The sequence below is a fragment of the Camellia sinensis genome, chromosome 1 (genome assembly GCF_055761805.1).
Source record: "Camellia sinensis isolate YWXY chromosome 1, ASM5576180v1, whole genome shotgun sequence".
In the NCBI taxonomy this organism is placed as follows: domain Eukaryota; kingdom Viridiplantae; phylum Streptophyta; class Magnoliopsida; order Ericales; family Theaceae; genus Camellia; species Camellia sinensis.
This window is the reverse complement of record NC_138961.1, coordinates 109,970,325-109,997,380: the sequence shown is the minus strand read 5'-3', so window position 1 is coordinate 109,997,380 and position 27,056 is coordinate 109,970,325. Positions and strand designations below refer to the sequence as shown.

The window sequence follows — 27,056 nt, the reverse complement described above, 5'->3', positions numbered from 1 at the left end:
CATGATATAGTTAGAACTAGTATGGTTGTTATGTTTAGCACCATAGGAGTTAGTTAGAGTTAGTATGGTTGTTATGTTTAGCACCATAAGAGTTAGTTAGAGTTAGTTGGGTCTTTATTGACATTGAATATTTCAGAGCTTGAGAGCTCTTGTACCCATTTTGGGATTTTCTCTCTCTAATGAAATCTCTTTCTCGATTGGTTTCATCATTTTGGTCTCTTTCTTGATTGGTTTCATCATTTTGGTATCAGAGCCGAAGAATCTAACCTGGTTCTTGCCCATTGATCATCAATTTCAACTGGATGAAGAAGGATTCCTGTTTGTTTCTGGTTAACAGCAACTAGGTTCACATCGTAACCCTAGATTGACCTCTGTTCTGGTAAATCAACTTCTGTTCTGGCCTAGTTTGTCAACTTTGCTGAGTTAAAAACAAAATTCTGTCAGAGAACCTTCAATCGATCTATGCTTGTGATCTGATTTCTTGACAAATTGAAACCCTCAATTTGTGATCTAACTCCTTGCTAAAGATCTTCATTCTTGAATTCGTTCTTGCATTTGTGGTTCAAATAAAGGTACACTATTATGAATCTAGACTTCAAATGGGGTACAGGCATTGTCCACAACTTTGAATCCAAGTTTAGTTGCAGTTTGACCTTCGACTCTAAGTAGATTCTAGTGTCACAATCATCAGATCAACCTTACGAACCTAACTGATTTTTGCGATCTCCTACGAAGCCTTGAATCTGAGTTGCACACTGAGTTGATCATTTCGAACTCAGTGGGTTGAGACAATTAACATATTACGGGACATGGGTATCACACATATGGGGTTGAGACAATGGTTGGAGATGATGGTGGATGTGAGTTAGGTTTGGAAAATTAGAAAAATTTCAAATTTTTGTAAAAAGAAGGGGGGCGTAAGAAAGAAATTATGTTGTGTAAATAGAATTACCCATAGAAAAATTATTAAACTTAGTGTGTCCAGGGTAATTCGATTTGCATGCAACACTATATCTCAATACACAATTTATATAATTCAGATATTAATTTTTAAACAAATATGATGTGCAAATGAAATTACCCTTGTCCAAACATAAAAATGGGATGCATTTAGAAGCACCCTTACAATATATCTAGGGCCAATCAACCTTAACATGCTGGTTTGAGTGACTATTCTCTCAAATAATGTTACAAAGCTCCTCTAACAACATGGGGAAGAAAGAAGAGCCTTCAGGACTGTAGACAGATGGATATGGGGATGCAGTTGTGCCACAAGGCACAAATATCCATATTACTTACATAATAATGTATATATATAGTTATATTATCAGGATATTGATTGTCTACATAAATATTCTCTAATTTTAATTATTGAGAGTTCCCATGTAATTAGATTAATATTTGCTCCCTACATTTCAACATGGTCCCAACCAGATGATCCGTCTTCAAAATTGTTTTCTAGCAAGACCTGAAATAAACACACAAAAAAAGGCCAATTTTGGATTAGGAAACAAAAAAAGAAAAAGAACAGTGAAAGGACATTGCCTCCTATTGGTGGTTTCCATCTATGCTGTTGCCAAAGAAAATAAATTTACTAAAGAGCTCAGCGAGAACTAACAAGACAATGCTAGTAATTTAGAACAGTGTCATTTTGGATTAACATCTTAACTGGCATGAGGGAAAAAATATATCTTTCCAAATTGGGTAAAATTCACTTTACCCATTGTGGTTTGATCTTGAAGCATTTTACCCCCAATGATTCAAATATAGGCAGAGAGCTCCCTCGTAGTTTTGGACCAAGCTGCACTGTAAACGCTGTTAATGGAAAATGAAAAATAGACCTTTATACCCTCATCATTGTCTTCCGTCTCTTTCTTTATTAACAAAAAATAAACCATTATCACTATTGTATTCAACCCAATTGCCACCATTTATTTTAATGGATAAAAAATATACATAAAATAATTTTAAAAATAAATACATATATGTCTCATGAAAACTATGCATATATACACACAACATTAAAGTTATACATATGTATATATATCTGGAAATTGAAATATGCCTATAACTAAACCCAATAATTGAAAGAAGAAACATGGTGTGAAACGTGGCTGTGCGAGGTGTAGAACCGTGACTGTGCAACCCATGGTTGTGTAAGGGACTATTATAAGTGTAAATTGTAGCTATGGCCGAAATTGTGTGTGAATTCAGGAGGAAGGAGGCGGTGATAGGAGAGGTCGGGGAGAGGCAAGGACGTGGGGGAAGGAGGGAAGGGGCTGCAGCGGTGGTTGGTATTAGTGCTAGGGTTAGAGTTTATAGAATTAGAATTTTTAGGGTTTGAAGGTAGATGATGAAGATGAAGGGTAAAAATGGCTTTTTGCATTTTTATTTTACTTTAGTTTTTTAAAAAATTATATCCACTTTCAAAGCAGGCAAGTGCATTACACCTTTTGTTAATTTTAACTAACTATTGGAGTTTAGTCCAAAATTATGAGGGAGTTGCCTGCTATATTTGAACCATAGGGAGTTAAAGTGCTCCAAGCTCAAGCCGTAACAGGATAAAGTGAATTTTGCCCTTCCAAATTATGTGTAGAATATATCGCCACAAAGTGAACAGTCATTAAATAGTTAAGATTAATTAATCAAAGAAAATCATGCTAGTTGCAAGGTTGCCGGGGGCCTATTCAGTTTTATCTTAGTTCACTCAGTTTTATCTTAGTTCTTATACAAAATGATTCCATATTCATCCAATTTCATTACTAATAATAGTATAATAGGCAACATAGAACATAACAATTAGCCAAATCAACCTCTATTGCATCTGGCAATGAATAAAACATAATGGGCATCCAAACATTGTTGTGCAAATTCACTTAAATTTTTACTATTTGTTTTATAAAATAAAAAAAAGCACACCACTTGTAGAATTAGTGCAGATGTGTGTATGCATGTATGCATCTTAGTACCTTCAATGACCTTGTAGAGAGCTGACCACCATCTTTCACTAGGAAACTGGTATTGATCTAGCGCCTTTTCGATGACTTCATCATGTTTCCCTTGTAAAACTTCCTGAAGGGTTACAACCGCATCCTTAGTTTTCTTGACGATATTGTTCTCATCTTCCATCATTTCCAAGGACGGTTGAAGAAGGCGATTCTGTGAGGAAGCCATATAAACACCAAGTGCAAACTGCGTAGCAGCAGCCCAGTGGGAAGAGGCTACCCGTCTCCTCTGCTGCCCGTTAAATATCTCTTCTCCCGAGGACTTATTCTCTCCTTCTCCTCCTCCGAGTACTAAGCTGTGTAAATACTGAGCGTTTGCAGCCCCTGTACTCTGAATCATCTTCGAGAAACCACTTGCTTCATTCAACAATAGTTTCTCCGGGGCATCATATTCCATAACCTGAAAAATAGGTGTTGACAATTTCTTACTACTGACATTCATACAAAACAACTCCAACTCAAAGACTGATGAATGTTCAATGTGAGGGCACACCTGACCAGCATCAAGCACTAGAATTCGATCACTATCTATAATAGTATTAAGTCGATGAGCAATGATGAGCATTGTGCGTGATCTGAATTCTTCTCGAATGGTTCTCTGGATAAGTGAGTCGGTTTTAACATCAACAGCTGCCGTGGCTTCATCAAGAACAAGAATTTTTGATCTGCGTAACAATGCTCTCCCAAGACTCAATAGTTGCCTCTGTCCAACACTGAAATTTTCCCCAGCCTCTGAAACCTTTACAGTTAAAAAAAAAAAAAAAAAAAATTACTTTCTTTTTTTTGTTAATCAATTGTCAATTTCCTTCTTTTGGACAGTAAAACATATTTGATAATGGGTCAAACCTTAGACAATAATAATTTGTACACATAAATAATTCCATTTAATTTGTACACATTGACTTCACTCTAAATGCTGTAAAAATGTCATTCAAACTATTGTAATCATATTAAAGGACAATAAAATAATATAAAACTCTGTCAAACTTTGACTTCACTTCAATCACTAACAGTTTAGTCAACTTTCAGAGGAGATACGAATATCATACATGTTTCATTATCACAGAACCCTGCAGATGTAAGAAACTAATGGAACCAAAGCTTATAGGTGAGGTTTTCTGGACAAACTGGATTCTGGAATATCATACTTGTGTGATATTTTAGAGAAATCATTTATTTATTTATTTAGTTATTTTTTTATAAATCAAAACTGGCTTTTGGCCAAAAATACTAATTTCTCGTGTTAGTGGTAGGACTAGCATAGGTTGGCAATTTCATAGCTATGTAATGTGTGCCTTAGTTAGAGTCCAAGCCACTAACACTTTGGAGAGCATAGTGGACAAGTCTTGAAGCCGTGGAAGCAAGGATGCTATGGAAGTTCTTCACCGGCATGTGAGTTGCTATGGGAGAGATTCATCGGCATGTGAATTGCTATGCACTGCTATTATTGCATAATAATACCCACTAAAAATACAAAGAAACCTAATAAACAATGATTATCCTAATAAATAGAAGTAAATGACTAAACTGCCCTCCATCATTAATACAAAAAATACTACATATCTTAACAACCAGCAACTATCCAGATAGGTTGGTTGACCAAGATAGAATCAAGTCCTTAGGTTGTCAAAAATGACCCACATGTGGGCCGGCCATCTGTAATCATGGGCCAACCCATGGTGAGATCTAGAGCGCTGTTTTTAAAACCGGATTGGGCTGGCTAATTCGACCGGTCAACCCATTGACCGGTTCAAGTTCCGGTCCGGATAGACCCTAAAACCCATTCTAACTTGAAAACCGACTTATTTTCTTAAAACGAGATAAAGCCACGGTTAAACCCATCATCCGCTCAACCCGGAGCCAGTTCAGTGAAACCGGCCAAGCCCTCATGTGTGATAACTGCAATGCAAGACAATGTAAAACTGTTTATGCTAAAAACAACAACTAACTTGCAAAATGGAAATGCAGGACTGCGATCTAAAGTGAGTGATGCGCTCAATCTAACTTCTAATACCAACGAAAGTTGGTGATGAAAGGGGAAACACCATCGAGGTTCTTTCTTCGCCTCAATGAAGAGGGCTTAACTATTTCTTACGTGTGAGTGAGTGCAGTACTCATATGACATGAAAGACAAAATAAACTATTCTATTGATGAATGGAAGTATAGTAGCTTATAGGCTTGAATAAATTGAAATGAATTAGTTAAGACATTCTAAGTTAGTGAAACTAGGAAATGTGAAAGATAAAGGCGCCGGGCCAAATTGAAGTATGAAAATAATCTTTTTGTTTGGTTGGTACTAGACCGTTTGCCATGATCACTTCTTGGGTATTTATAGTTGTTGCCGATGGCAGTTTATTCGATCCAGCTTTCTCCGTCAAGGTCCCATGATTGCTTGCCATGTGTCCCATGATTCCATATCTGAAACTGATCACTTGCTGCATTTGTGAATAGTTAATGTTGAATTCTTGCATGACATCCTGCATTTTCCCTTCCATGTCACCATTATCCCATGTTTGTAGGTCAAGTAACTATTTCCTAGGATTTAAGAGTGAGCCAAACCTGGTGGTTTGTTACATCCCATGGGAGCATTTGTATAACGGTTGAACCATCTTGGAAAAGGGGCTGCATTTGTGGATAATTGGTGTTGAATTCTTGCATGACATCCTGCATTCTCTCGTCCTTGACACCATTATCCCCATGTTCATAGGTTATGATTCTCTCTTCCATGTCACCATTATCTCCCTATGTTCCTAGGTCATATGGCTATTTCCTAAGATTTAGGAGTGAGCCAAACCTAGTGGGTTGTTACATCCCATGAGACCATTTGTATAACAGGTGAACCATCCTGGAAAAGGGTACACACGGCCCACTTGTTGAAGCGTAATTGTGAGATACCCCAAATTAATTATAGTAATAATCAACTTTAAATATCCTATGTCAAATTAATTATTTCAATATGTAGAATATTTAAAATAATGAATAAAAGTAAATAGCTAGAAAGATTTGAGGAAAGAATAAGAAGAAGAACTTTGGAATATTTATGATCAATGAATAAACTTCAGACAAATTGGAAATAGAAATATGTTTTAATAAGATAATCCAAGAATATAAATATTTATTATTAAAGAGTTAGGGGAAGACTTAAGACTTGATTTGAGAATCATAGCATGTGCTTTAGTACTAATTGAGGAGCTTAATGATCCTAGTCTAATGTGCTTGATCAACTCATATAATAAAAATTTTACTAATCAGGATTAGTGTTAATTAAGCGTGAATAGTGAACCTTAATTGGGATTAATTAAGTTAAGTAGGATTAAGTATAAACCTCACAATTAATTAGTCCTAACCTAGATTAGTTAAACTAAATAAACAAGATTAGTGAATTAATGAACCTAGTAACTAATGATTTTCAGAGAATACCAAGATTAGGGAATGATTGTGATATCATCCCCTTTTTGTATTAATAAAGATTAATAATTACAAAGGGGTCCTAAGGCAAAGAATAATTACAATTGATAATAACCCAACTAATAATAATAATATTTTAACTCTCCCCTCAAGTTGGTGCGAAGATATCTCTCATGCTCAGTTTGCCTAGGATGTCATGCAATGGTTTACTCCTAACTCCCTTGGTGAGGATGTCAGCGAGTTGTTCACCAGTATGCACAAATGGAGTACAAATTGTGCCACTAGTGAGTTTCTCCTTAATGAAATGACAATCAATCTCAACATGCTTTGTCCTGTCATGTTGAACCGGATTGTGAGCAATGTTGATGGCGGCCTTATTGTCACAGTATAACTGCATGGAGTCCGTCTGATCATTACCAAGATCACTCAACAATAACTTGATCCATAACAGCTCACGCACCCCTTGTGCCATAGCTCTAAACTTAGCTTCTGCACTTGACCTGACAACTGCATTCTGTTTCTTACTCCTCCAAGTAACTAGGTTGCCTCTAACAAAGGTGTAATACCCTAAAGTCGATCTCTAATCAGTTACTGATCCAACCCAGTTAGCATCTGTATAGGCTTCTACACGAAGATGATCATGTTTTGAAAAATAAAGACCCTTACTAGGAGCAAACTTCAAACACCTCAAAATTCTCATGACAACCTCGAAGTGAATCTGATGACCACACTGACAGCAACAACAATATTAGGACGGGAGTGAGATAGATAGATGAGCTTACCCACTAATCGCTGATAACTCCCCTATCAACAGCTGCTTCCCCTTCATCATTCCCCAGTTTCTAATTAGGTTCTAGTGGAGTGTCACAAGCCTTACAGCCATGCATCCTCGTTTCCTTCAACAGGTCAAGCACATACTGCCTTTGTGAAATAAATATCCTATCCTTTGAGCAAGCAACTTCAATTCCCAGAAAATACTTCAAGCTCCCCAAGTCTTTGATTTCAAACTCACTCGCTAAATATTTCTTCAACAGAGGTAATTTCCTCACTATCATCACCTGTAAGAACTATGTCATCCACATAAACAATGAGCGCTGTAGTCTTACCACGTGAGGAATTTTCACAAATAAAGTGTGATCTGTTTGACTCTGTTTGAAGCCATATTTAAGCATAGCCTGAGTGAATCTCTCAAACCAAGCCCTTGGAGACTGTTTGACACCATAGAATGACTTCTTAAGTTGACATACTTTATCCTCTATCTGATGATCCTCAAAGCTAAAGGGAATGTCCATATATACCTCTTCTTCGAGGTCACATGGAGAAAGGCATTCTTTACATCAAACTGATGAAGTGGCAATCTAGATTAGCTACTAGAGAAAGAAGTACTCTAACTGAATTCATCTTAGCAATGGGTGCAAAAGTCTCCTGATAGTCAACGCCATATGTCTGAGTGAACCATTTTGCCACAAGTCTAACCTTGTAACGCTCAATAGAACCATCCGTTTTGTGTTTCATAGTATACACCCATTTGTATCTCACAGATCGTTTGTCCTTAGGTAACTCAGTCAATTCCCAAGTGCCATTCTTCCTAAGTGCTTTCATTTCCTCAATCATGGCAAGTTTCCACTCAGAGGTAGCAACAGCATCCTGAAAATGGTTAGGAATGCCAACAGAGGAAATATTTGACACAAAAGCTCTATATGAGGATGACAAGAGAGAGTAGGACACAAAATTTGAGATAGGATGTTGAGTACAAGATCTCACACCCTTTCTCTTGGCAATAGGAACATCAAGATCAATAGGAGTATTAAGATCAGTGAACTAAGAGATTCAAAGTTACCTGGACTCTCATCAAAAGCAGGAGATGGCAGTGGGTGAGCAAAAGTGGTCCCTTATATCCAGTCAACTTTATGTCTGTCTTTATCCCTGACATAAAGTTGCCCTTGCCCTTGCCCTTGCCCTTCCCTATCCTTGGTGACATTGGGTTCTGTAGTCCCAGTAAGAGGTGGTGGGGCAAGAACAATTGGTTCCACCATAGGAATCACAAGAATCACTTCACAACAAGGCTCCCCTTAAAGGGAGGACTGTGACACCGAAGAGGACAAGAAATAGAAGACTCAAAAAAGGTGACTTCCATGGACACAAACCATTTATGAGAAGAAGGGTGATAACACTTATACCCCTTTTGAGTAGGAGAGTACCTAAAGAAAACACATTTGAGGGAGCGAGGGTCCAACTTACCACGAGTAGCAGAGTGATTATGGACAAAACAATAAATATTTTTGGAGGAATAGAAAACAAGGACTCAGAACCTAGGAGGACTTAAAGGGGAGCTTGTTTTTGCAAGACCTGGGTAGGAAGACGATTAATAAGATGGGCAGCAGTGAAAATAGCGTCGCCCCAGTAGGACCGAGGCACACTCATAGAAAAACACATGTACCAAGCCATGTCAAAAAGATGACGATTCTTGCGTTCCGCCACCCCATTTTGTTGAAGGGTATTGGTGCAAGAGGTTTGATGGATAATGCCATGGACAGAAAAATATTGCCCTAACCCAGAATCTATGTATTCCCTCCCATTATCAGAACGGAAGATTTTGACAGTGGCTGCAAACTGAGTACAAATCATCTTATAAAAATTGTGGAACACAGAGAAAACCTCACTGTTGTCTTTCATGAGATACACCCAAGCAGTACGAGAAAAATCATCAATAAATGTAACAAACCATCGATGACATTTCATAGATATAACACGAGATGGACCCTAGACATCAGAATGTATTAATGAAAAAGGAACTAAACTTTTATCAAAACTGCGAGCGAAATAAGCTCTGTGTTGTTTTCCAAGTTAACAAGACTCACAAAGAAACTTAGACACATTATTGTTTGCAAAAATAGATGGAAATAAATGCTTAAGTAAATAAAAAGAAGGATGCCCAAGACGCCGATGCCACAACCATAAATCATCTTTTGTAGTAGGACTCATGGTGGAAGAATGAGCAAGCTTGTCCGGTTGATTTAGGAAGTAGAGACCATTTTTTGCACTACCACTGCCAATCGTCCTCCTCGTGACAAGGTCCTGAAAAAGACAATGATCAAGGAAAAATGTCACACTACAATTCAAATCATTTGTAATACGACTCAAGGATAACAGGTTAATAGAAAAATTGGGAACATGGAGAATAGAAGATAGAGGAATGGTAGGAGTGACATGGACTAAATCTTTCCCAGAAATAGAAGAAACAGTACCATCTGCAATCCTAAATCTATCCTGACCTAAAGAGGGCTTACAGGCAGAGAAAAGGTCAGAGGATCCAGACATATGATTTGAGGCATTAGAATCAATAATTCAGGGCAAAGACTTATGAGAAAGGAAAACACGAGGAGAAGAGGCTAAGTTATCTGAACGGACAAACAACGAGGAAGATGTATTGAGAGTAGTAGAAGACCGGCGGTCCAGCAAGTGGCGTAGAACATCCTCAAGCTCATGAGTAGTCATGCCAGATAGACCATTAGAAGCCTGGCCAATGGAAGCGGAAGTAGAATTAGGTGTATCAATGACACTAGACTGGTGAGCCCGTGGATGAGAGCTACGTCCTCTAGACTGGCTTGACTGACCTCCCCTAGAACCAGACTGATCACCTCGACCCCCAGATAGAGTTCCACGAAACTTCCAACACGTCTCACGAGTATGCCATGGCTTTTTACAGTAATCACAGAATATAGATTCCTTAGTGGCAGACAGAGGGATGGGAGTCAGGCTGAGGCCATCTCTAGGGGTAGACAATATTGCTGAGCGCTCAGTAGAGACAAGAGACATCATAGTAGACCGGCGACTCTCTTCATTCTGTACATAGGCAAATGCCTCCTGAAGTGAAGGAAGAATGTCTATACTTAGAACCCGACTGCGAACGCGATCATACTCCACATTGAGACTGGACAGAAACTTGAAGACCCATTCCTATGCAATGAACTTCCTATACCCGACTGAATTAGCAATGCAAACAGGCTTATAGTCCTGCAGGTGATCAAGGCATTTCCAACCGTTGGTGAGGAAGGTGAAGTACTGAAGAACCGTTTGCTCCCCTTGAACAGAGCTCTCAATAGAGTGACGCTACTCAAATTCCTGTGAGAAATTTCCTTTGCGGGAATAGGTGGTAGCCACAGCATCCCAAACATCCTGGGCAGTCTCCATAGACAAGTAGCTCTCGCTAATTTCTGGTACCATCAAATGAATAAGCCAACTGATAATCAAAGAGTTAGTAATCTCCCATTGGTCATAACCCGGGCCAGTGGTGCTGGGTGCCTATATCCTGCCATCAACATACCGCATATTCCCTCTGTTCTTCAAAAACATAGTCAAACTCTGTGACCACGCTAGATAGTTCTGACCATTAAATAGAGAGGTGGTGATTTTAACACTAGGGTTGGGGTTATTAATTATAGTAGTACGTATAATGAAACTCTCACTCCTAGGTGTCTAAGAAGTAGTGGACACACTAGTGAAATTTGCCTTGTATACTGTACTACCAAACCCTCAACAAAACTAGTGCCAATCACAAATTCGGAAGATTGTGGTGGAAGGGAAAAACAATAGAAAGAATTAAGAACTTATATATATTTTTTTCCTTTTTGTTTTTGTTTTTGTTTTTGTTTTTTTAAACAAAGACTCAAACTACGGAGAGAGACGACAGATACAAAGACTCAAACAAAGACCTAGTCAACGACAAGAGAGAGGTGACAGAAACAAGAGACATACGACAGACATATGACGGCAGAAGGGAGAGGCGAGCAGAGGGAGAAGTAGAGAGGCTATCGTATGAAGCCAAAGAGGCATAGAGGCTGTCAGTGGCAGTCGGCTAGGCAAAAAGAGCCGGTAGCAGTGGTCGGCAAAGCCAGGATGGCCTTCAGCACTGAAGGCGACCAACCAGGGTGATTTGCGAACCCTTGTGCGACCAACCAGGGTGGTTTTCAAGCCCTAGATTGACATCAACCCAGCTGCAACAACCTGGGTCCTTCTCGGCTGCTGAAGTGGGTTATCTCTAGCGGGTGATTGGTTGCTTCGGTGGGTAACAGAACTGTATGGATGGATGTAGATGGGTTTAGATTTTAGGGTTAGGCTCTGATACCATGATGATTTTTAGAGAATACCAAGATTAGGAAATGATTGTGATATCATCCCCTTTTTATATTAATAAATATTAATAATTACAAAGGGGCCCTAAGGCATAGAATAATTACAATTGATAATAACCCAACAAATAATAATAATATTTTAACAGTAACCTTGTACGATTTTTGCCACACTGAATAAAGCCTTATGTTCTAATCAAATAAAAGGAGATGAGTTTTGTAGAGGTATAGAACCTATAGAAGTCCAAAGAAAGAGAGAAAGGAGGAGAAAAGAAAGAAAGAAGGGAAAAAGGAAAATGTTAAGAAAAATCAACCAAAAACTCAACCAAGAAGTGTTCTAAGGTAGGAATCCATCCCTAATTCTTGTAGTAAACGCTCCTAACATCTAACAATTGGAAGAAACTAGGATCAATTTGGTTTAAAAATGGAGAAATATGGAAAAGAATAAGAAAAGTTAAGCTAGGTGAGGAATTAAAAAGAAAGTTAGGTATTCATCCTTGTTTGAGATAGTTTATGGTGTTCTTGATGTATTTCGACATCTACTTTTGGTTGTTTCTTTGGTTTTGATGAGTTTGGTGGCTGAAATCCTCGCTAGGAAGAAAGAAAGAGATAGATTGCATGAAAAGAGAGTTTTCTCAAATACTTGGAAAATTTCAAAGTCTCATCCTTGATTCTTGAAAATGAAGGAAGTTTTAATGTTTTTGATTTACAAAACAATCTTATTTTCAAGTTTTTTGAGGATTTTGCATGATTTAGATTAAGTTTCACAAGCCTAGCTCAAGGAAAAATGTAGGTAGAACACTTAGAACAGGGCTGGATTTTTCATACAGCAGGTTTTTGTTTCAGACTGCTCGAGCAGTATGAAGACTGCTCAAGCGAAGATGTTGAACTCTCAATACTTTGAGTTTTGCAAGTTGGTTAAGTTTGAAGAAGTCGGTTAACCGTTCGAGCAGTTAGGGCACCGCTCGAGCAAACATGAGAGGGTCCTTAGAATCTTGTTTGCAGGCCTGTAATTCTGGAGAAATCATTTCACTGCTCAAGTGGTGGAAAGTTCGCTTGAGCAGACTGACCAAATTTAGCAAGTCCTGAACTACTTTTCACTCATTTTTCTCTCTTTGGATACTTTTATACATGTTTTAGACCTGGACACAAGGTTAACATAATTAGAAACCCACTTGAATTATGTATAAGTAGAAAAGAGAACTACTAAATCATACGTTTAAGTGAATATAAGAAGCTTACAAGTTATCTAGTATTTCAATGTTTGTTTCCTGTTTCGTATAGGTCAAGCTTGAAGAAGTCTATACCCTTGTCTATGGAGCCATTTGTGAGTAGTAGTATAGTAAGTTGTGTTTCTTAAAAACTATGATTCGAAATGCAAACGTATGGTATGCTTATGAAAGCTAATTATTGTTTTGCTATGAATGAACATCATATATTTTTGTATCATGTATTAAGATGACATCTTGGAACCTGCTTGTTATTGGGAATCATGCCAATAACCTCTTGCCAACTGAGCTTTTCGCCACCTACTGTGGCACCTTGTATTTGATTTGAAGTTCCTTGAGAATGTTCGTCGCTATGTATATGCTTGCAAGTTAAGCTTTATTTTCATGTGCAAAGCTATATTATGTTCAAAATGATCACGTTCTTGGTTTTGATAAAATTTGTTAGTGTTCATTCATTTACCACTTTATTGTATTACTATTTACTGGGCAATGGCTCACCCCTCTCCCTTAGGTGAGAAGAGTTTGAGCACCAAGGAAAAGTTTAGTTAGAAGCCGGTTTTACGTTTCTTGTATCGGATTTGTAAAGTTATGTTGAGTATTGTATTCTATTTTATTATTTAGTCATTTAGTAGTACAAATAATTATTCAAGAAGAATGTATGCTTTCATTTCATATAGATATTCACTGCTCTGAATGGACGTTCTAAATGGACTCAATATAAGAAATTAAAGGCTTCCACACTCTCTTAATTAATTTTGCCCCAATTATGTTAAGAGTCCAACTTGTTTTTTGTTTAGTAGGCCTTTGGTAGTCAAGAACTATTGTCCGGTCATTACACGATCCTGTTTGGGGTGGGTTGGGGTTGTGACAGTAATTTACTTCTCTATTTATAGCTGCCTAAAAGTGTTGAGAGAAAATTGGGACAAGATCTCTAGTTGCTTCTTGAAAAACAAGGATCCGTAATTGCCTCTTTGACCAAGTCTAACCCTTTGTTTGTTGCTATGGATAGACCAGGGTGCAACTTCTACGAGTTGACCCAATCATCATTTGAGTGTAAGTTTCTGAATAAACTTGTATATTTCAATGCGTAAAATACAAAGAGTACAATCTGATTTATATAGCAATCCTAGACCTAAGACTAAAATAGGAAACAATAAATCTAATATTCTCATACAACCCCTCCTCCCTCCTTCTCAAGCTTAAGGTGTTTTAGAAGAAAACACGAAGAGTTTGTCAAGAGAAAATCGAAACCGAGCAGTAATGTGAGTCTTGGTAAAGAAATCAAGAAGTTGCAGCGTAGATGGATCGAACGGAAGCAAAGTAGAGCCAAATTACAGATACTGGCCGACAAAGTGACGATCAATCTCAATGTGCTTCATGTGCTCATGAAAAACAATGCTATGAACAATTTGTGTAGCATTGCGGTTGTCACAGTAGCGAGAAGTCAAAGAGGATTGAGGAACAGTTAAATCATACAAGAGACAACGAAGCTAGACAATCTCAGTAGTGGCATGGGCCATAGCACAACACCCAGCCTCGACAGTAGAATGAGCAACAATAGTTTGTTTCTTGTTTTTTCAAGAAATCAAGGATCACCAAAAAACATATAGAAACTAGAAATGGACTTGCGGTCAATGACATCACCATCCTAATCAAAATTAGCATAGGCTACCAAATCTAAAAAAGAAGTGGATGACAACAACAAACCCTAAGAGATAGTACCCCAGAGATAGTGGAGGATTCAAACCAAGGCTGCCTAATGCATGGAACGAGCAGAGACAAATTAGATGATCACATGAACAACATATGAAAGATCAGGACGAGTGAGAGTTAAATAGACCAAGGAACCAACAAGCTTGCAATATGAGGTAAGATCATCCACTGGGACACCAACAGTATAATGAAGCTTTACATTAAGCTCAATTGGTTAGTATCAGTGAGACCGACACGGTGAATAACTTCATTCACATACTTGGTCTAAGCCAAAATAACTCTTGGGAGAAAAAACTACCTTAATAATACTAAGAAAATCCGCAATGGGCCTAGATTCTTAATTTCGAAGGTGCGGAAGAGAAGGAAGAGTGGAGGTAGACGGGGATAGTTGGGAAGTAGTCAATATATGCTAAAGCTGAGTAAATTGAACACTCAAGGAAGCCAAGTCAAGATCAAGAGCTAGAGCAGATGCAGTATAAGCTTCGGGAGGCCGAAAAGTACTCAGAGAAAGAGCGTAGAATTGGGTCTGAGACTGTTGAGAAGACAAAGCAAGCAGACGTCCCTTCTTGGGACAGTCATACTTCCAATTGCAGCAGATGTGTAGATGGGGTCGACAATAGTAGAGGCTGAGTACAAGCCAAGAAGACAGATGGAGATAGAGCTTGACTGGCCGTCTTGAGAAGAGTTTCCTCTGACAAGAGCTCACGAACTATAGAATCCATAGAAGGGAGAGGAGAACGGTTAAGGATACCACCTTAGATGGCCTCAAACTGAGGAGAAAGAGCTGTTAAGAACTACACCAAACAACGTTCCTCACGAAACTGCAAATAAGCATCAAGTACCTTAATGCTAGATGGTTACATGAGGGTTAGCTGATCCCAGAGACCCATTATCTCAATGTAGAAATCTTGAATAGACCGATATTGCTAACTAGCACTCTAAATGGCTGATTGCAACTCATACTGCTTGACAAAGTTAGACTGCTGATAAACTCCCAGTAAATAGTTTCACACCTCCTTAGTAGTAGTGTATTTGAAAAATATCATCCCACTACAACCTTTCATAGAGTTCTGAAACTAAGTCAGAACTTGGGTGTTGTCACAATCCCAAGTGTCATAAGCAGTTAGATATCCTTCATTTTTCAAATCCGATGAACGAGAAATAGAACCAGAGACATACCCTAATTTTTTTCGAACGAGAAGAAAATTCTTCATAAGCCCAATAAGCATAGTTGACAGCAATGAGTTTGCAACTGATGGCTTGAATTTTGTTGTCCGACATCGTAAGAGTGGTAGTAAACAAAGAGTGTAAAATCTCTCAACAGGGGCTCAATTGAAATTAGACCTACAAATGTGGCAATTTGTAATAAACTAAAAACTTTACCAATAGAGTCAACATTTGTGGGTCAATCAGGGGTCACAAACACAGAGAGACCACACAAAGAGATAATCCCAAGTCGGCAAGCCAGATGCGCTAGATGCAAGAAGCAGAGGTGAGACACGGAGGTCATGAACACCAGATGGGTGGCGATTTGAGGCAAACTGTTGTGAGGGATCGTGATTCAGGGTTTGAGAGCAAAGGGGTTGAATCAACATTCCAGTATTGGGTGGGTGGCGATTCCGATGAGATCAAAGGTTGATCCCAATTTTGATATGTGCAAGTTAGGAGGATCAAAAAAGAGGTTGAACGAACAGAAAACACGGCTAGGGTTTTCGCACACGGCTCTGATACCATGAAAGTTTATGAATAAACTTGTATATTTCAATATGTAAAATACAAATAGTACATCTGATTTATATAGTAATTCTAGACCCAAGACTAAAATGGGAAATAAGAACACATCTAATATTCACACAATCAATCTAATATATTTACACAATCAAGCTAATATTCTCACATTGAGCCCCACGGGTTGACCCATAACCACCACTCTTTTATTTGTAACTTCATGCCACGTGGCGGCCTCCTATTGGTCGTGCCAAATAGGGTACAAACAAAAACATAAGCTTTGAGGTCTCAAACTTAGAACCTCATCCATAGAAGCTTGGATTTTGACCACCAAGCCATCACCTTGCTTTGTTTAGCTATGGCAAATATAATTTATTTATTACATTATGCCCATTTTGTCTAAACACAACTTCAATTAATTTGACTACAAACAATATATATGTATAAACTTATATATTTGATTAACATATATGCTATGTTACACGAACTCTTCAATATAAATTAAATACCTGTGTAGGACACACGACACTTAGACTAGGGTATGGGATATGTGTCGGATAATTTTAATCAGACACTTCTTATATAATTGTATTTAACACTATTATTATGAACATATTATTGTATAATTGCTATAAATGCCTTTTTGACACTATAAATTACTTACAACACTATTTTATCTCACATACTTGATTAAAAATATAAAAATACTACATTTTTTTGCCGAGTCCACGTATCCTTAAATTTGTGATTTGATGAGTCTGACCTCTAGATACATACCCACACTTGACACCCATACCTGAGTCCATGTAACGTAGCATATATGTACGTTAAAATATAAAATAATTAATGTTTTTAATGCTTATATTTTTAAATTTATTTTTAATATATTTATGAGATAATTATGACATCACGGTTCGATTTCGCTTGACTTGACGTTGAACTAGTGACCCTTGACCTAGTACCTTTCCGGTTTGTCGAACAATCCATGGCTTAGAGCATTGATCTAGAGTATAGAAAATGCATTGAACAAGAAAAAATCAAGTTGTTCATGCCTACAACCTAGACACTTTAAACATTTGCACTGATCACAAAAAGAGAAAAACAAGATTATCAGTACGAAGATTGAATCTCCTTGCGTGAACACCTTTTATCCAATATCTAGTAGCATTTAGGTAAAAAAAAATAAAAAAGATTGAGCAAAGAGAAATTAAGCTTATACCTCAGCATCCAAACCAAAAGCATTCCTTCTGATGACATCCTTTAGATGAGCACGCTCTAAAGCCTCCCAAAGGTCAGCGTCATTGTGTTCACTGAAAGGATCAAGATTAAATCGGATGGTCCCTAGCCAAATAAAATGAGTGTTAATTAGTCACTATTGGAAGTTTTTTTCACGACACATTTTTGTGACAAGGAAAAAAGGAATAAGTTACATTAACAAATATTAGTTTGAAAAATATAGTGGGAAGTTATTATAAACAAGTGTAACTTGGTATAGCCATAGAGCTGTACTCAAGATGCCTAATGGAAAGATTGAGGAGCACTGCAGACTATCAAACTATTTGATTGTCAATTTAGTTAACATAGACAATAATTTGTCATTGATCCAGACATTTCAAGATCAGACTTCTGTAAATTGTCAGTTGTTAAGTTATTGTAAATCCATATGTTTCATTACTTGACACTTTTTTTCCTTGAGTTTGTGCATATTCACATATGCCTAGCTTGAGTGGTATCTATAATGGAAGGCCTTCCATCAAGGCCAGCCCTGAGATTTTTGGGGCCCAAGGTGAAATCTTAAAATTGGGGCCCTTTATGTATAAAAAAAACTATTTATTCAAAATTTTACCTTGAAGGTGTATAATGTATATTCAAAGTTACTTTAATGTGAGCCATACCTAGAATGAATGAGATATATAAATATATTTTTTGAGTTAATTTTTAAGAGTATAGTATTAATGTATGTATACATAATCATTAAAAAAAAAGTTGTCGAAAAATGGTAATTTAATACTCGTAATTTTTTTTTACTAATCCCACACCCTTTCATCAAATGTTTATTAAATCAATGGAGAATTTTTTATTTTATTTTTATTTTTAATCAAATTTGAATTTGATGAAAATTCAAAAAGATAAAGCATTGGAGATATTTTTTTTCATCAAATTTGATGAAAATGGAAATTTACGGTAAGAGAAGTTTTTTTTTTTTTTTTGAGATTATGAAAAAACTTCGATGAAAGGGTTGGAGTAGTTTATATCAATTCAAGTTTTTCATTCAAATTTAGAATAAAAGTAATGAAGGGTTGAAGATGCTCTAAGGATCTTTAATTTCGATTGTGAAGTTAAATTAGATAATTTAGGTTGTAATTTTTAAACCCACAAATCTCATAAGAGTTAAAATTTGACAAAATTTGGGGGCCCAAGGCGGCCTTGCCTTGGGCCAGGGCCAACCCTGCACTTCCATACACAAATATATTACATAGCATCCTAGCATCCTTTTCATAGGATTTATGTGACAAATATGAACCGTGTGCAAAACTAATACCAGCCATGTCATAATTGTAGAACGTTTTTATGTCCTTATGTACAAAAGTTAACAAAAGAATACCATAAGCAAGAAAACGTACATGAAAATATATATTTGCCTGAGGTGGCATGATAATGCACAACCTAGCAAACAACCATTTCTTGTGTTTTCTATGTCATTATATTGCCCTCTACTAAGATGCAATAGGTAGACAACAGCTGCAACACCCACATATAGAAAAAGGTGATTGGGAGACTGCCAATAGGCAGAAGATAGTAAATTTATCAGAAGTATCTAGGGAATTTCAATATTCTACAATTATAAGGTAAGAAATTGAAATTCTAGAAAGAGTGTCAAGATCTTAGTTTTTCCTGAACCACACGAGAGGCATTCTATTCATCCCAAGGCTGATATCAACTTGAACAATTTTTTAAAACCGAGGACAGAATAATACTGGACATATGACTTTTATGTTGAGAAAGTGCCAATTACGCAAAGAGGAAAGAAAATGGGGCCAATTCAAGAGAAATATAATAATTAAAAAAAATGTAAGGTATACTTGGAACTTATATTCTCTACAATCCAGTTTATGGACAATGCATGCCTGAGAATAGAACTGGTGATTGTGGAATAATACTCAAAACTTTACGCAGATCTGTCAACCCAAACTTTGCAACATCACAATCATCAATCAAGATTTTTCCTCTTTCCAGTTCTACAATCCGAAATAAAGCATTGACCATGCTAGATTTCCCGGCACCAGTCCTTCCTACAATGCCTACCTTCTCACTTGGTGAGATAGTGAAGGACAGTCCATGCAAGACAGGAGGAAGTTCAGGCCTGTAACGTAAGACAACATCTTCAAATTTAATCGATCCTAATGAAGGCCATCCAGGTGGTGGACGATGGCTCTCGATGATGGCTGGAGCCTCAGAAGGTAAATCTATATATGTGCCAACACGCTCAATAGCATTTAGACTGTTTTCAGCCCTACTTGCTTGTCTTAAAACATTACTCAGTAGATTAGTGATGTTTAGAGAATAACTAAGAAGCAAACCCATTGTAGATGCGAATGCCACCTGGTTTTCTGCTTTTCCATTCTGCATGACAGCAAAGCTTGCGGTAAACCATATTATGATGCCTCCCAATGTTTCCAATCTTATGGTAAGCCAGCGGTTGGAACTTATGTTGACAAGAGTGAATCTGATATTCTTATCCATAGATTTTCCATTAATGTTGGCCATCCGGTCATATGCTTTGTAGGCACGAATCGTTGACAAACCATTTAGTGCTTCTCCAAATTGTGCATAAACTGGAGATCTGGTAATGGAATCTAAGCGTTTTACTTCCCGGCTTGTGCTCTGCGAAACAGACGTATATATTGTTTGTAGTCAAGGGTTCAATTGACATGAAATGAGCAATGTGAGAAATATTTGATGATTTTCAATTTTGATATGACAAGCATACGTAGAAGCTATGTAAATGTTTGATTTGCAAAAAATACAGTATAAGGAATGGCTGAACAGATTTAAGATACTATCTCCATATTTTCTTATTTTATTTTGCCTTCCCTCACTACACATTTCCCATGGTGACCAAAGATGTACCTCCTATTTTGATGAGGATCAGCCCCTAAAAATCTAAGTTAAAAGATGGAAATAGGGATAAGTTCTCTGATCAAGGTACTTTGGCAATTTCCCAGATCAGGGGTATTTCTATAATTTTTCAAACCCAGGGGTCATTCGGTAATTGTTTTATTATTTGGGTCTATATTTTTTGGGAGCTTCTATTTGCACACTGTACTTTGTCTCAATCCACACCATTTCTGCCTTTTGGATAATCAACTTCTGAACAAAAATCAATTGTTTGGATATCTAATACCAAATTGTAGAAATTTAATGTATACAGAGAAATGATTGTATTATTGATTGATGTAATGTTGATGTATTACAAGATTGTTGTATAAATTACAGATGGTGAGGGACTAATTATATAGGAGAGGATTGGGGAGTAGGTGAGTGTGTGTGGTAGGTGAGTTGAGTGGAGGTGGTAGGTGATGATATATTATGGTAAATTCTAACAGCCCCCCGCAAACTCAAGGAGGATAGAAACTAACCAACTTGAGTTTGAAGAGAGGAACAAAACAAGAAAATACATAAAAATAAAAAAGAATAGGAGACACTGTATGGTCGTGTCAGACCGTTGGTGAAGACACTGTATGGGGTGTCATAACGTTGTAGAGGACACTGTATGGTGGTGTCAGACCGATGTAGAAGACAGTTTATGGGGTCATGTCGGACCGTTGTAGAAGACAGTTTATGGGGTCATGTCGGACCGTTGTAGAAGACAGTTTATGGGGTCATGTCGGACCGTTGTAGAAGACAATGTTGTGACAGTTTACGGAGTCTTGCTGGACCCTTGTAGTAACTAACCGGAATCAATGTCGGGACAGTTTACAGAGTCTTGTCGGACCCTTGAAAAAGCTAACCGGTATCAAATGTCGGGACAGTTTATAGAGTCTTGTCGGACCCATAAAGGAGCTAACCGGAATCAATGTCGGGACAGTTTACTAAGTCTTGTCGGACCCTTGTAGAAACTAACCGGAATCTATGTCGGGACAGTTTACAGAGTCTTGTCGGACCCTTGTAAAAGGTGCACCCTCAAAAGGTGTGCCCAATTTTGTCAAAAGGCGTGCCATCAAAAGGCGTGCCATCGAAAGACGTGTCCACTTTATCAAAAGATGTGCCATGAAAAGGCGTGCCAGTTTGTCGGGCGGCAAGAGGCGCGCGATACGCGTGGCTGCCTCGGCTATTTAACCAAGACGAAGGCTGAGGCTGAGGTATACCATTCTGAAACCTCTGAAACCAACCCTTTGCTTAAAAAAACTCTGCCTCTGCGGAGAGAGAAACTGTGGAACACTTTGTTGCCATTCTGTCACCAACCCTTCCGAACATTACCAGTCTGAAATTGCTATTTCGCTGAAACACTTAGCAACCCAAAAACATGGCCTCTTCTTCCCGTCCAGCTACCCAGAACCTGCTCACGCTCTTTCCAGAACTGAACGAGCCCACAAGAGAAATAACTGGTGCGGTGGCCAGTGAACCTCAACCAAACACCTCTGGTTTTGCTCCATTGAACTTTCCGATGCGGTCGGTGGAGCAAAAAATGGCGGTGCAAACTGATATTGAGGCTAATCAGTATACTCTGAAGGCATGTGTGGAAAGCATGACGGCGGTCACAAACCTGTCGAACCGGCTGCAGAGTAGGACAAATGAGGTGCAGCATTTAAACTCCCAGCTGGCTCTGCTCCAACGCATGTATAAGGATGCGCGAGCAGAGATAAGCGTGCTAAGGGCAGAAAACAAGGAGCTGAAGCGGAAGGCCACCGTGATGTTCCGTTTTGGAGGTCCTCCATATGCTGTAGTGGAGGAGCAGGGAGGAGGCAACTTGCTTGGTGGTTTAGGAAGCACGGAGGCAACACCGTCAAGGGCCGCCCAGGACGGAGGCAAGAAGAAGAGACCGGCGGCAGAGTAGAGAAAAATCCCACTGTGGGTGTTGTTTGTTTGTGTTTTTTTTTTTTTTTTTTTTTTTTTTTTTTTTTTTTTGTGTGTGTGTGTAAATTTGTGATCGGGGTGGATCCCTGAGATGAATAAAATATGATGTACTTTTTTCTTCACTCAAATTCATCAATGTGAAACACGTCAAAGTTCAGCCAGAAAAATCGCGTCATGAAGAAAATGCAGCTCACCGATTCAGCCCAAAATGCGTCTTGATGCCCATGCATTGGTTCCTGAGTTATTTGGCATTTGGAACTTGCAGTGAACTCTTGAAGGTCTTCAGATGATAATTTTAAATCACCACTAATAAAAAAGAAATGTATTACCTTCGACTCCCGTAAGCTGTAGATGAAGGGTTTGATGCCAAACAACCTACCAGACAGCAGGCCACTGCACCTTGTGAGAAATTATAGCAATCTGTTAAACCAAAGTCAGTGATCTGCAAAAGCAACCAACATCGTTCTCAAGTTGACTGCCCTCTCTTCAAATCCCACCCTTTTTCCAGATCTTTTTGAATCCACTGCAAGTATTGTCCATGATCTGAGTACGAACTTGTTCCGAATTCATTGTGTTCTGCTGAAGTAATCGAGATAAGAAGCTAAAGTTCTCCTCTCCTCTTGTTTCTCTTTGGTTTTGGAGGCTGTAGAACCACCTTGATTGCAATATCAAAGACAGCCTTCACATTCTGCTGCGTCTTGGAGCTGCACTCTACATATGCCACGGCTCCTATTTGCTTCTTTAGTTCTTCACCCTGTGCTGTAGCAATTGTACATGCACCGGGATAATCAATCTGGAATTGCTTGTCTTCTCTCAAATCAAGTTTGGTCCCCACTAGAACAATGGGCACTGATGGAGCATAATGTCTTAGCTCAGGGACCCATTTCTTTGATATATTCTCAAAGCTAGGCCTACTTATTAGAGAAAAGGCAAGGAGGAAAACATCAGCTCCTCTATAACTAAGATGCCTCAGTCTGTTATAGTCTTCTTGACCAGCAGTATCCCAGAGATGCCTGGCAATATGGAATTCAAAAGAGGCCAATTCCAGCAGCAGCAGGGGTCACAGGGAAGAGAGACTTGTAGCAACTGGTGGGCTGTGATGTTGTGGGCATTTGTGGTGGTGGTGAAGATGGATGAAGGTATGTGTAGAAAATTCTAGCGGACTAGGTTGAGGTCCGGCGGGCGGCCAAGGCGAGGTTGCCGCCCGCCGGTGAAGCGAAAAATACTAAGTTTTTAACCTAGCTCTGATACCATGTAGAAATTTAATGTATACAGAGAAATGATTGTATTATTGATTGATGTAATGTTGATGTATTACAAGATTGTTGTATAAATTACAGATGGTGAGGGACTAATTATATAGGAGAGGATTGGGGAGTAGGTGAGTGTGTGTGGTAGGTGAGTTGAGTGGAGGTGGTAGGTGATGATATATTATGGTAAATTCTAACAGTGTTTTTGTTCCGAAGTTGATATTTGAAAAATTAATTTTTTGTTCGAAAGTTGATATCAAAAAGGAAAAATAATGTGAACTGAGAATTTTTGTGGTGTGCAAATAGAAGCTCACATGTGTTCTTAATTGGATTATGTTTGTGTCTTAATTAGTTTTGGAAATCCTTTTTCTAGTAGGAATTTTTAGGAAATCCCAAGTTCAATTTGAGAGGTTTTAAGCTGCTACATATGCTAGCCTAGTATAGACACTTTTACTGGTTTTGGCTAAACAAAATTTCTAACTCTGCCTGTGTCATGCTTAGTTCTTCATCTTTTACACAGCCGTCAAGCCTGGATAAGGAGGTTTTGTGTTAGCCAGCTTTCTCGTAACATGAATCCTAATATGAATAGATGAGTAAGGGCTAGGGCGTTTCCTGTAAGCGATGCTTTGTGCCTGCATTCAGACATTTCAAAAAATGGACAAGGGGCGCTGCATCGGTGAAAAATAAGTTAGGTTCCCTGTACTTTTTTGAATTAGTTCAGGTAAAGAAGTTAGCTCAGGATTGTAGGTTTAGGCTATCAACTTGGAAACCAACAAATCAAAAAATAAAACAGAAGAGAAAGAAAACCAACCTGATAATATAGATAGGCTGCATAAAACAAAATCAGAAGTGGCATTATGGCCCAGAGGGAGATCGTGCTCTCACTATGCCAATCAGCACAAAAGTTGACAAAAGCTGCCAAACTTGGCTGAGAAACATATTCATAGAACTGGCAACATTGCGATCTATATCACCCACATCCCTTGCAAATCTGTTGATTACCCGCCCAATTGGATTGGTATGGAAGAATAACATAGGAGCTCTGAGTACAGACTGTAGCATGGTATCATGTAATTTTCTAGCCGCCTTAAGGCTTGATGTAATCAACCAAAAGGAGTTTGTCAGTGTCACAATCACCCGAATACAACACATGCAGAGTAAGAAACCTCATTTTCTATTTTCAACTAACATAGCCAGTGCATAGGCATTGTTGTGCATAACATATATACATGTTGTGTGTGTGTGATATTCTTTCCTACTTGGTTTTACTATTACCAACCAAGAACATAATATCTGGAAAGATGATTAGAAACACATGAAATTATTGAGTTAAATAAGATAAACAATACAGAAAAGAAAATTGGGATAATCAATTGCAGGAGGATGAAGGTAAGTTGCAAGATGAAGTTGTCAAAATACCTGACTAAATGACAAAAGTGTGTAAATCAGAATGAAGAAACCTGGTCCAAAACTGCTTCCACCGCTTTGTTTTGTCCAAACACTTAACCACGTGCTACTCAAGACTCGAAGAACTTCAGTTAAAATGTAGCACATAAACAGTATCATGACAACCCACAAACCTCCTAAGGCATCTTCATACCTGGAAGAGAAGCAATATAAACACATTAATGCAGGGTATTTCCGAACAGGTTTGATTCAAGAGGCAACATTGGAAGAGACCTTGTACAGCACAACTAGTTGCCTCCAATGTATAGATAATATTCACCATATGGCTGTACTTACTCTATTGACATTTATTGCTACTGTAACTGTGGTGAACAAGAAAATCCATCTTCTTTGGCAACATTTGATTTCCGAAGAAGAGAGGTCGACTGAAGAGAAAAAGGTGTATGAAAATATCGTATAAGGGAGGACGTCCCATCAAGAGGAAAAAAGTGGAATTGACATGATAATGAAAATTAAAGGTTATGATGAAGAATTGAAAGGAAGGAATTCTATGAATAGGGACTCAGAACTGAAGGAAGAGGTATGTGAAAATATAGATGCATATAGCGATCCCGGGTTTACCCTTGTTGTATAGTGATCCGGACATGTGTCCGTGGATGTTGGTAGTTGTTTACTATCTTGTTTACATCCTTTCTTACTTTGTATTTGAGTTATAGGATGTGTTGAGCAGGTTTGTTACAGGTTGGTTGAGTTTAGAAACCAAAACTAGTTGCTCAGATTTTTGGCCTGTACGCTCGAGCGGAGGTGTTGGCGCTCGAGCGTAGATTACATCCTTCCAGTATCTTGTTGTGCAGTGTTGTGAGCTCGAGCGTAGGGTTGGGAGCTCGAGCGGAGGCCTGGTTCTGCAAAAGTGCTGGGCGAGTGCATTCTGCGCTCGAGCGGGAGGTTGGCCGCTCGAGCGGAAGTCTGTGAGTGGCCGCTCGAGCGGGGTGTTTTAAGCTCGAGCGGAAGACTGGGTTTAAGTCCCGAAATTGTGACTTTTCAAATCACTTTTTGCTTTCTCTTCTCTCTCTTACTTTTCCAAAAACACCATTGTTGAGCCTCTCACTCTAGATACTACCTTCTCTCTAGGTTTTGATCTAGTAGGAGTGATTTACTCACCTTTGGCCTTTACAAAAAAGTTGTTGATCGTCGAGGGCTTCATTTTAATCTGAAAATCACGGGTTTTGGAGCACGTTGGGTTTTGTCGTCTTCTCCTTTGGGACTCCGAATTTGAGGTAGGGATATCCTACTCCTCTCTATGGGTTTTGTCTTTAAATTTTGGTATTTTGAGATGTTGGGCTTGGTTTGGTAATTTTGTGAAAGTTTGGGGCTTTTGTGTAATTTTACAAAAGTTGGGGTTTTATTCATAATAAACCTAAATGCATGTTTGGCATAGAAAAATGGAATGATTGTTGAATCATTGATGAAAATGGGACCTAAGGGTTGAAATGGTAATTATGGAAAATGGCCTAATTACATTGTTTAATTAATTGGGATAATTAATTGGTGAGAAATGAGGAAATGAAATGTTGATTGAATATCCATTTGTGCATTTATTTTCTGTTTTAGAAATAACTGCTTGGGGCTATCGGTGGAGGATAGTCGTGATTGTTGTAGACAATGTATGTTGATTAGGCAAATTGAAACTAATCAATGGAATGTGTTATGGAACTTGACAGTTGCTAGAATACATTAATTGTTTGTATTGTGTGATTGTATATAGAACCAATGTGTTTATATGCGTTATGTGTAGAGGAGGAGATAGGGGATGTACTCCGCGGTTTAGGGGAAGATAGGGGATGGACCTCTAAACCGGATAGGTATTTGGAGGAGATAGGGGATGTACTCCGTAGACAGAGCTCATATGCTTGTCTAGAGAAGTGAAGATAGAGCTCATATGCTTATCTTTGTGAAGTGAAGTGTGGATACAGCTTGTATGCTTATCTGTGGATATTGTTGATATACATATCTGTTGTAGAGTGTGGATACAGCTTGTATGCTTATCTGTGGATATTGTTGATATACATATCTGTTGAGAATGTGGATATAGCTTTTATGCTTAT

General features: G+C 38.3%; 2 protein-coding genes across 6 annotated transcripts in view; one reads left to right on the top strand and one right to left on the bottom strand.

Annotated features, from left to right (window-relative positions):
- The window catches only part of LOC145796646 (uncharacterized), a 46,718-nt gene that overhangs the window by 6,512 nt on the left and 13,150 nt on the right, over nucleotides 1–27,056 (top strand). The window lies entirely within an intron of this gene.
- Nucleotides 1,065–27,056, bottom strand: part of LOC114259631 (ABC transporter C family member 2-like) — a 122,677-nt gene continuing 96,685 nt past the window's right edge. For all 4 annotated transcript variants that reach the window (XM_082881821.1, XM_082881825.1, XM_082881817.1 and 1 more), the window contains 7 exons: nucleotides 24,964–25,144; nucleotides 19,345–20,101; nucleotides 17,436–17,557; nucleotides 3,499–3,744; nucleotides 2,970–3,405; nucleotides 1,721–1,815; nucleotides 1,065–1,468 (listed from right to left, as the gene is read on the bottom strand). In XM_082881821.1, the coding sequence (XP_082737947.1) occupies nucleotides 1,409–1,468; nucleotides 1,721–1,815; nucleotides 2,970–3,405; nucleotides 3,499–3,744; nucleotides 17,436–17,557; nucleotides 19,345–20,101; nucleotides 24,964–25,144 (1,897 nt within the window). In that variant the 3' untranslated portion in view covers nucleotides 1,065–1,408. The remainder of the gene's footprint in view (nucleotides 1,469–1,720; nucleotides 1,816–2,969; nucleotides 3,406–3,498; nucleotides 3,745–17,435; nucleotides 17,558–19,344; nucleotides 20,102–24,963; nucleotides 25,145–27,056) is intronic.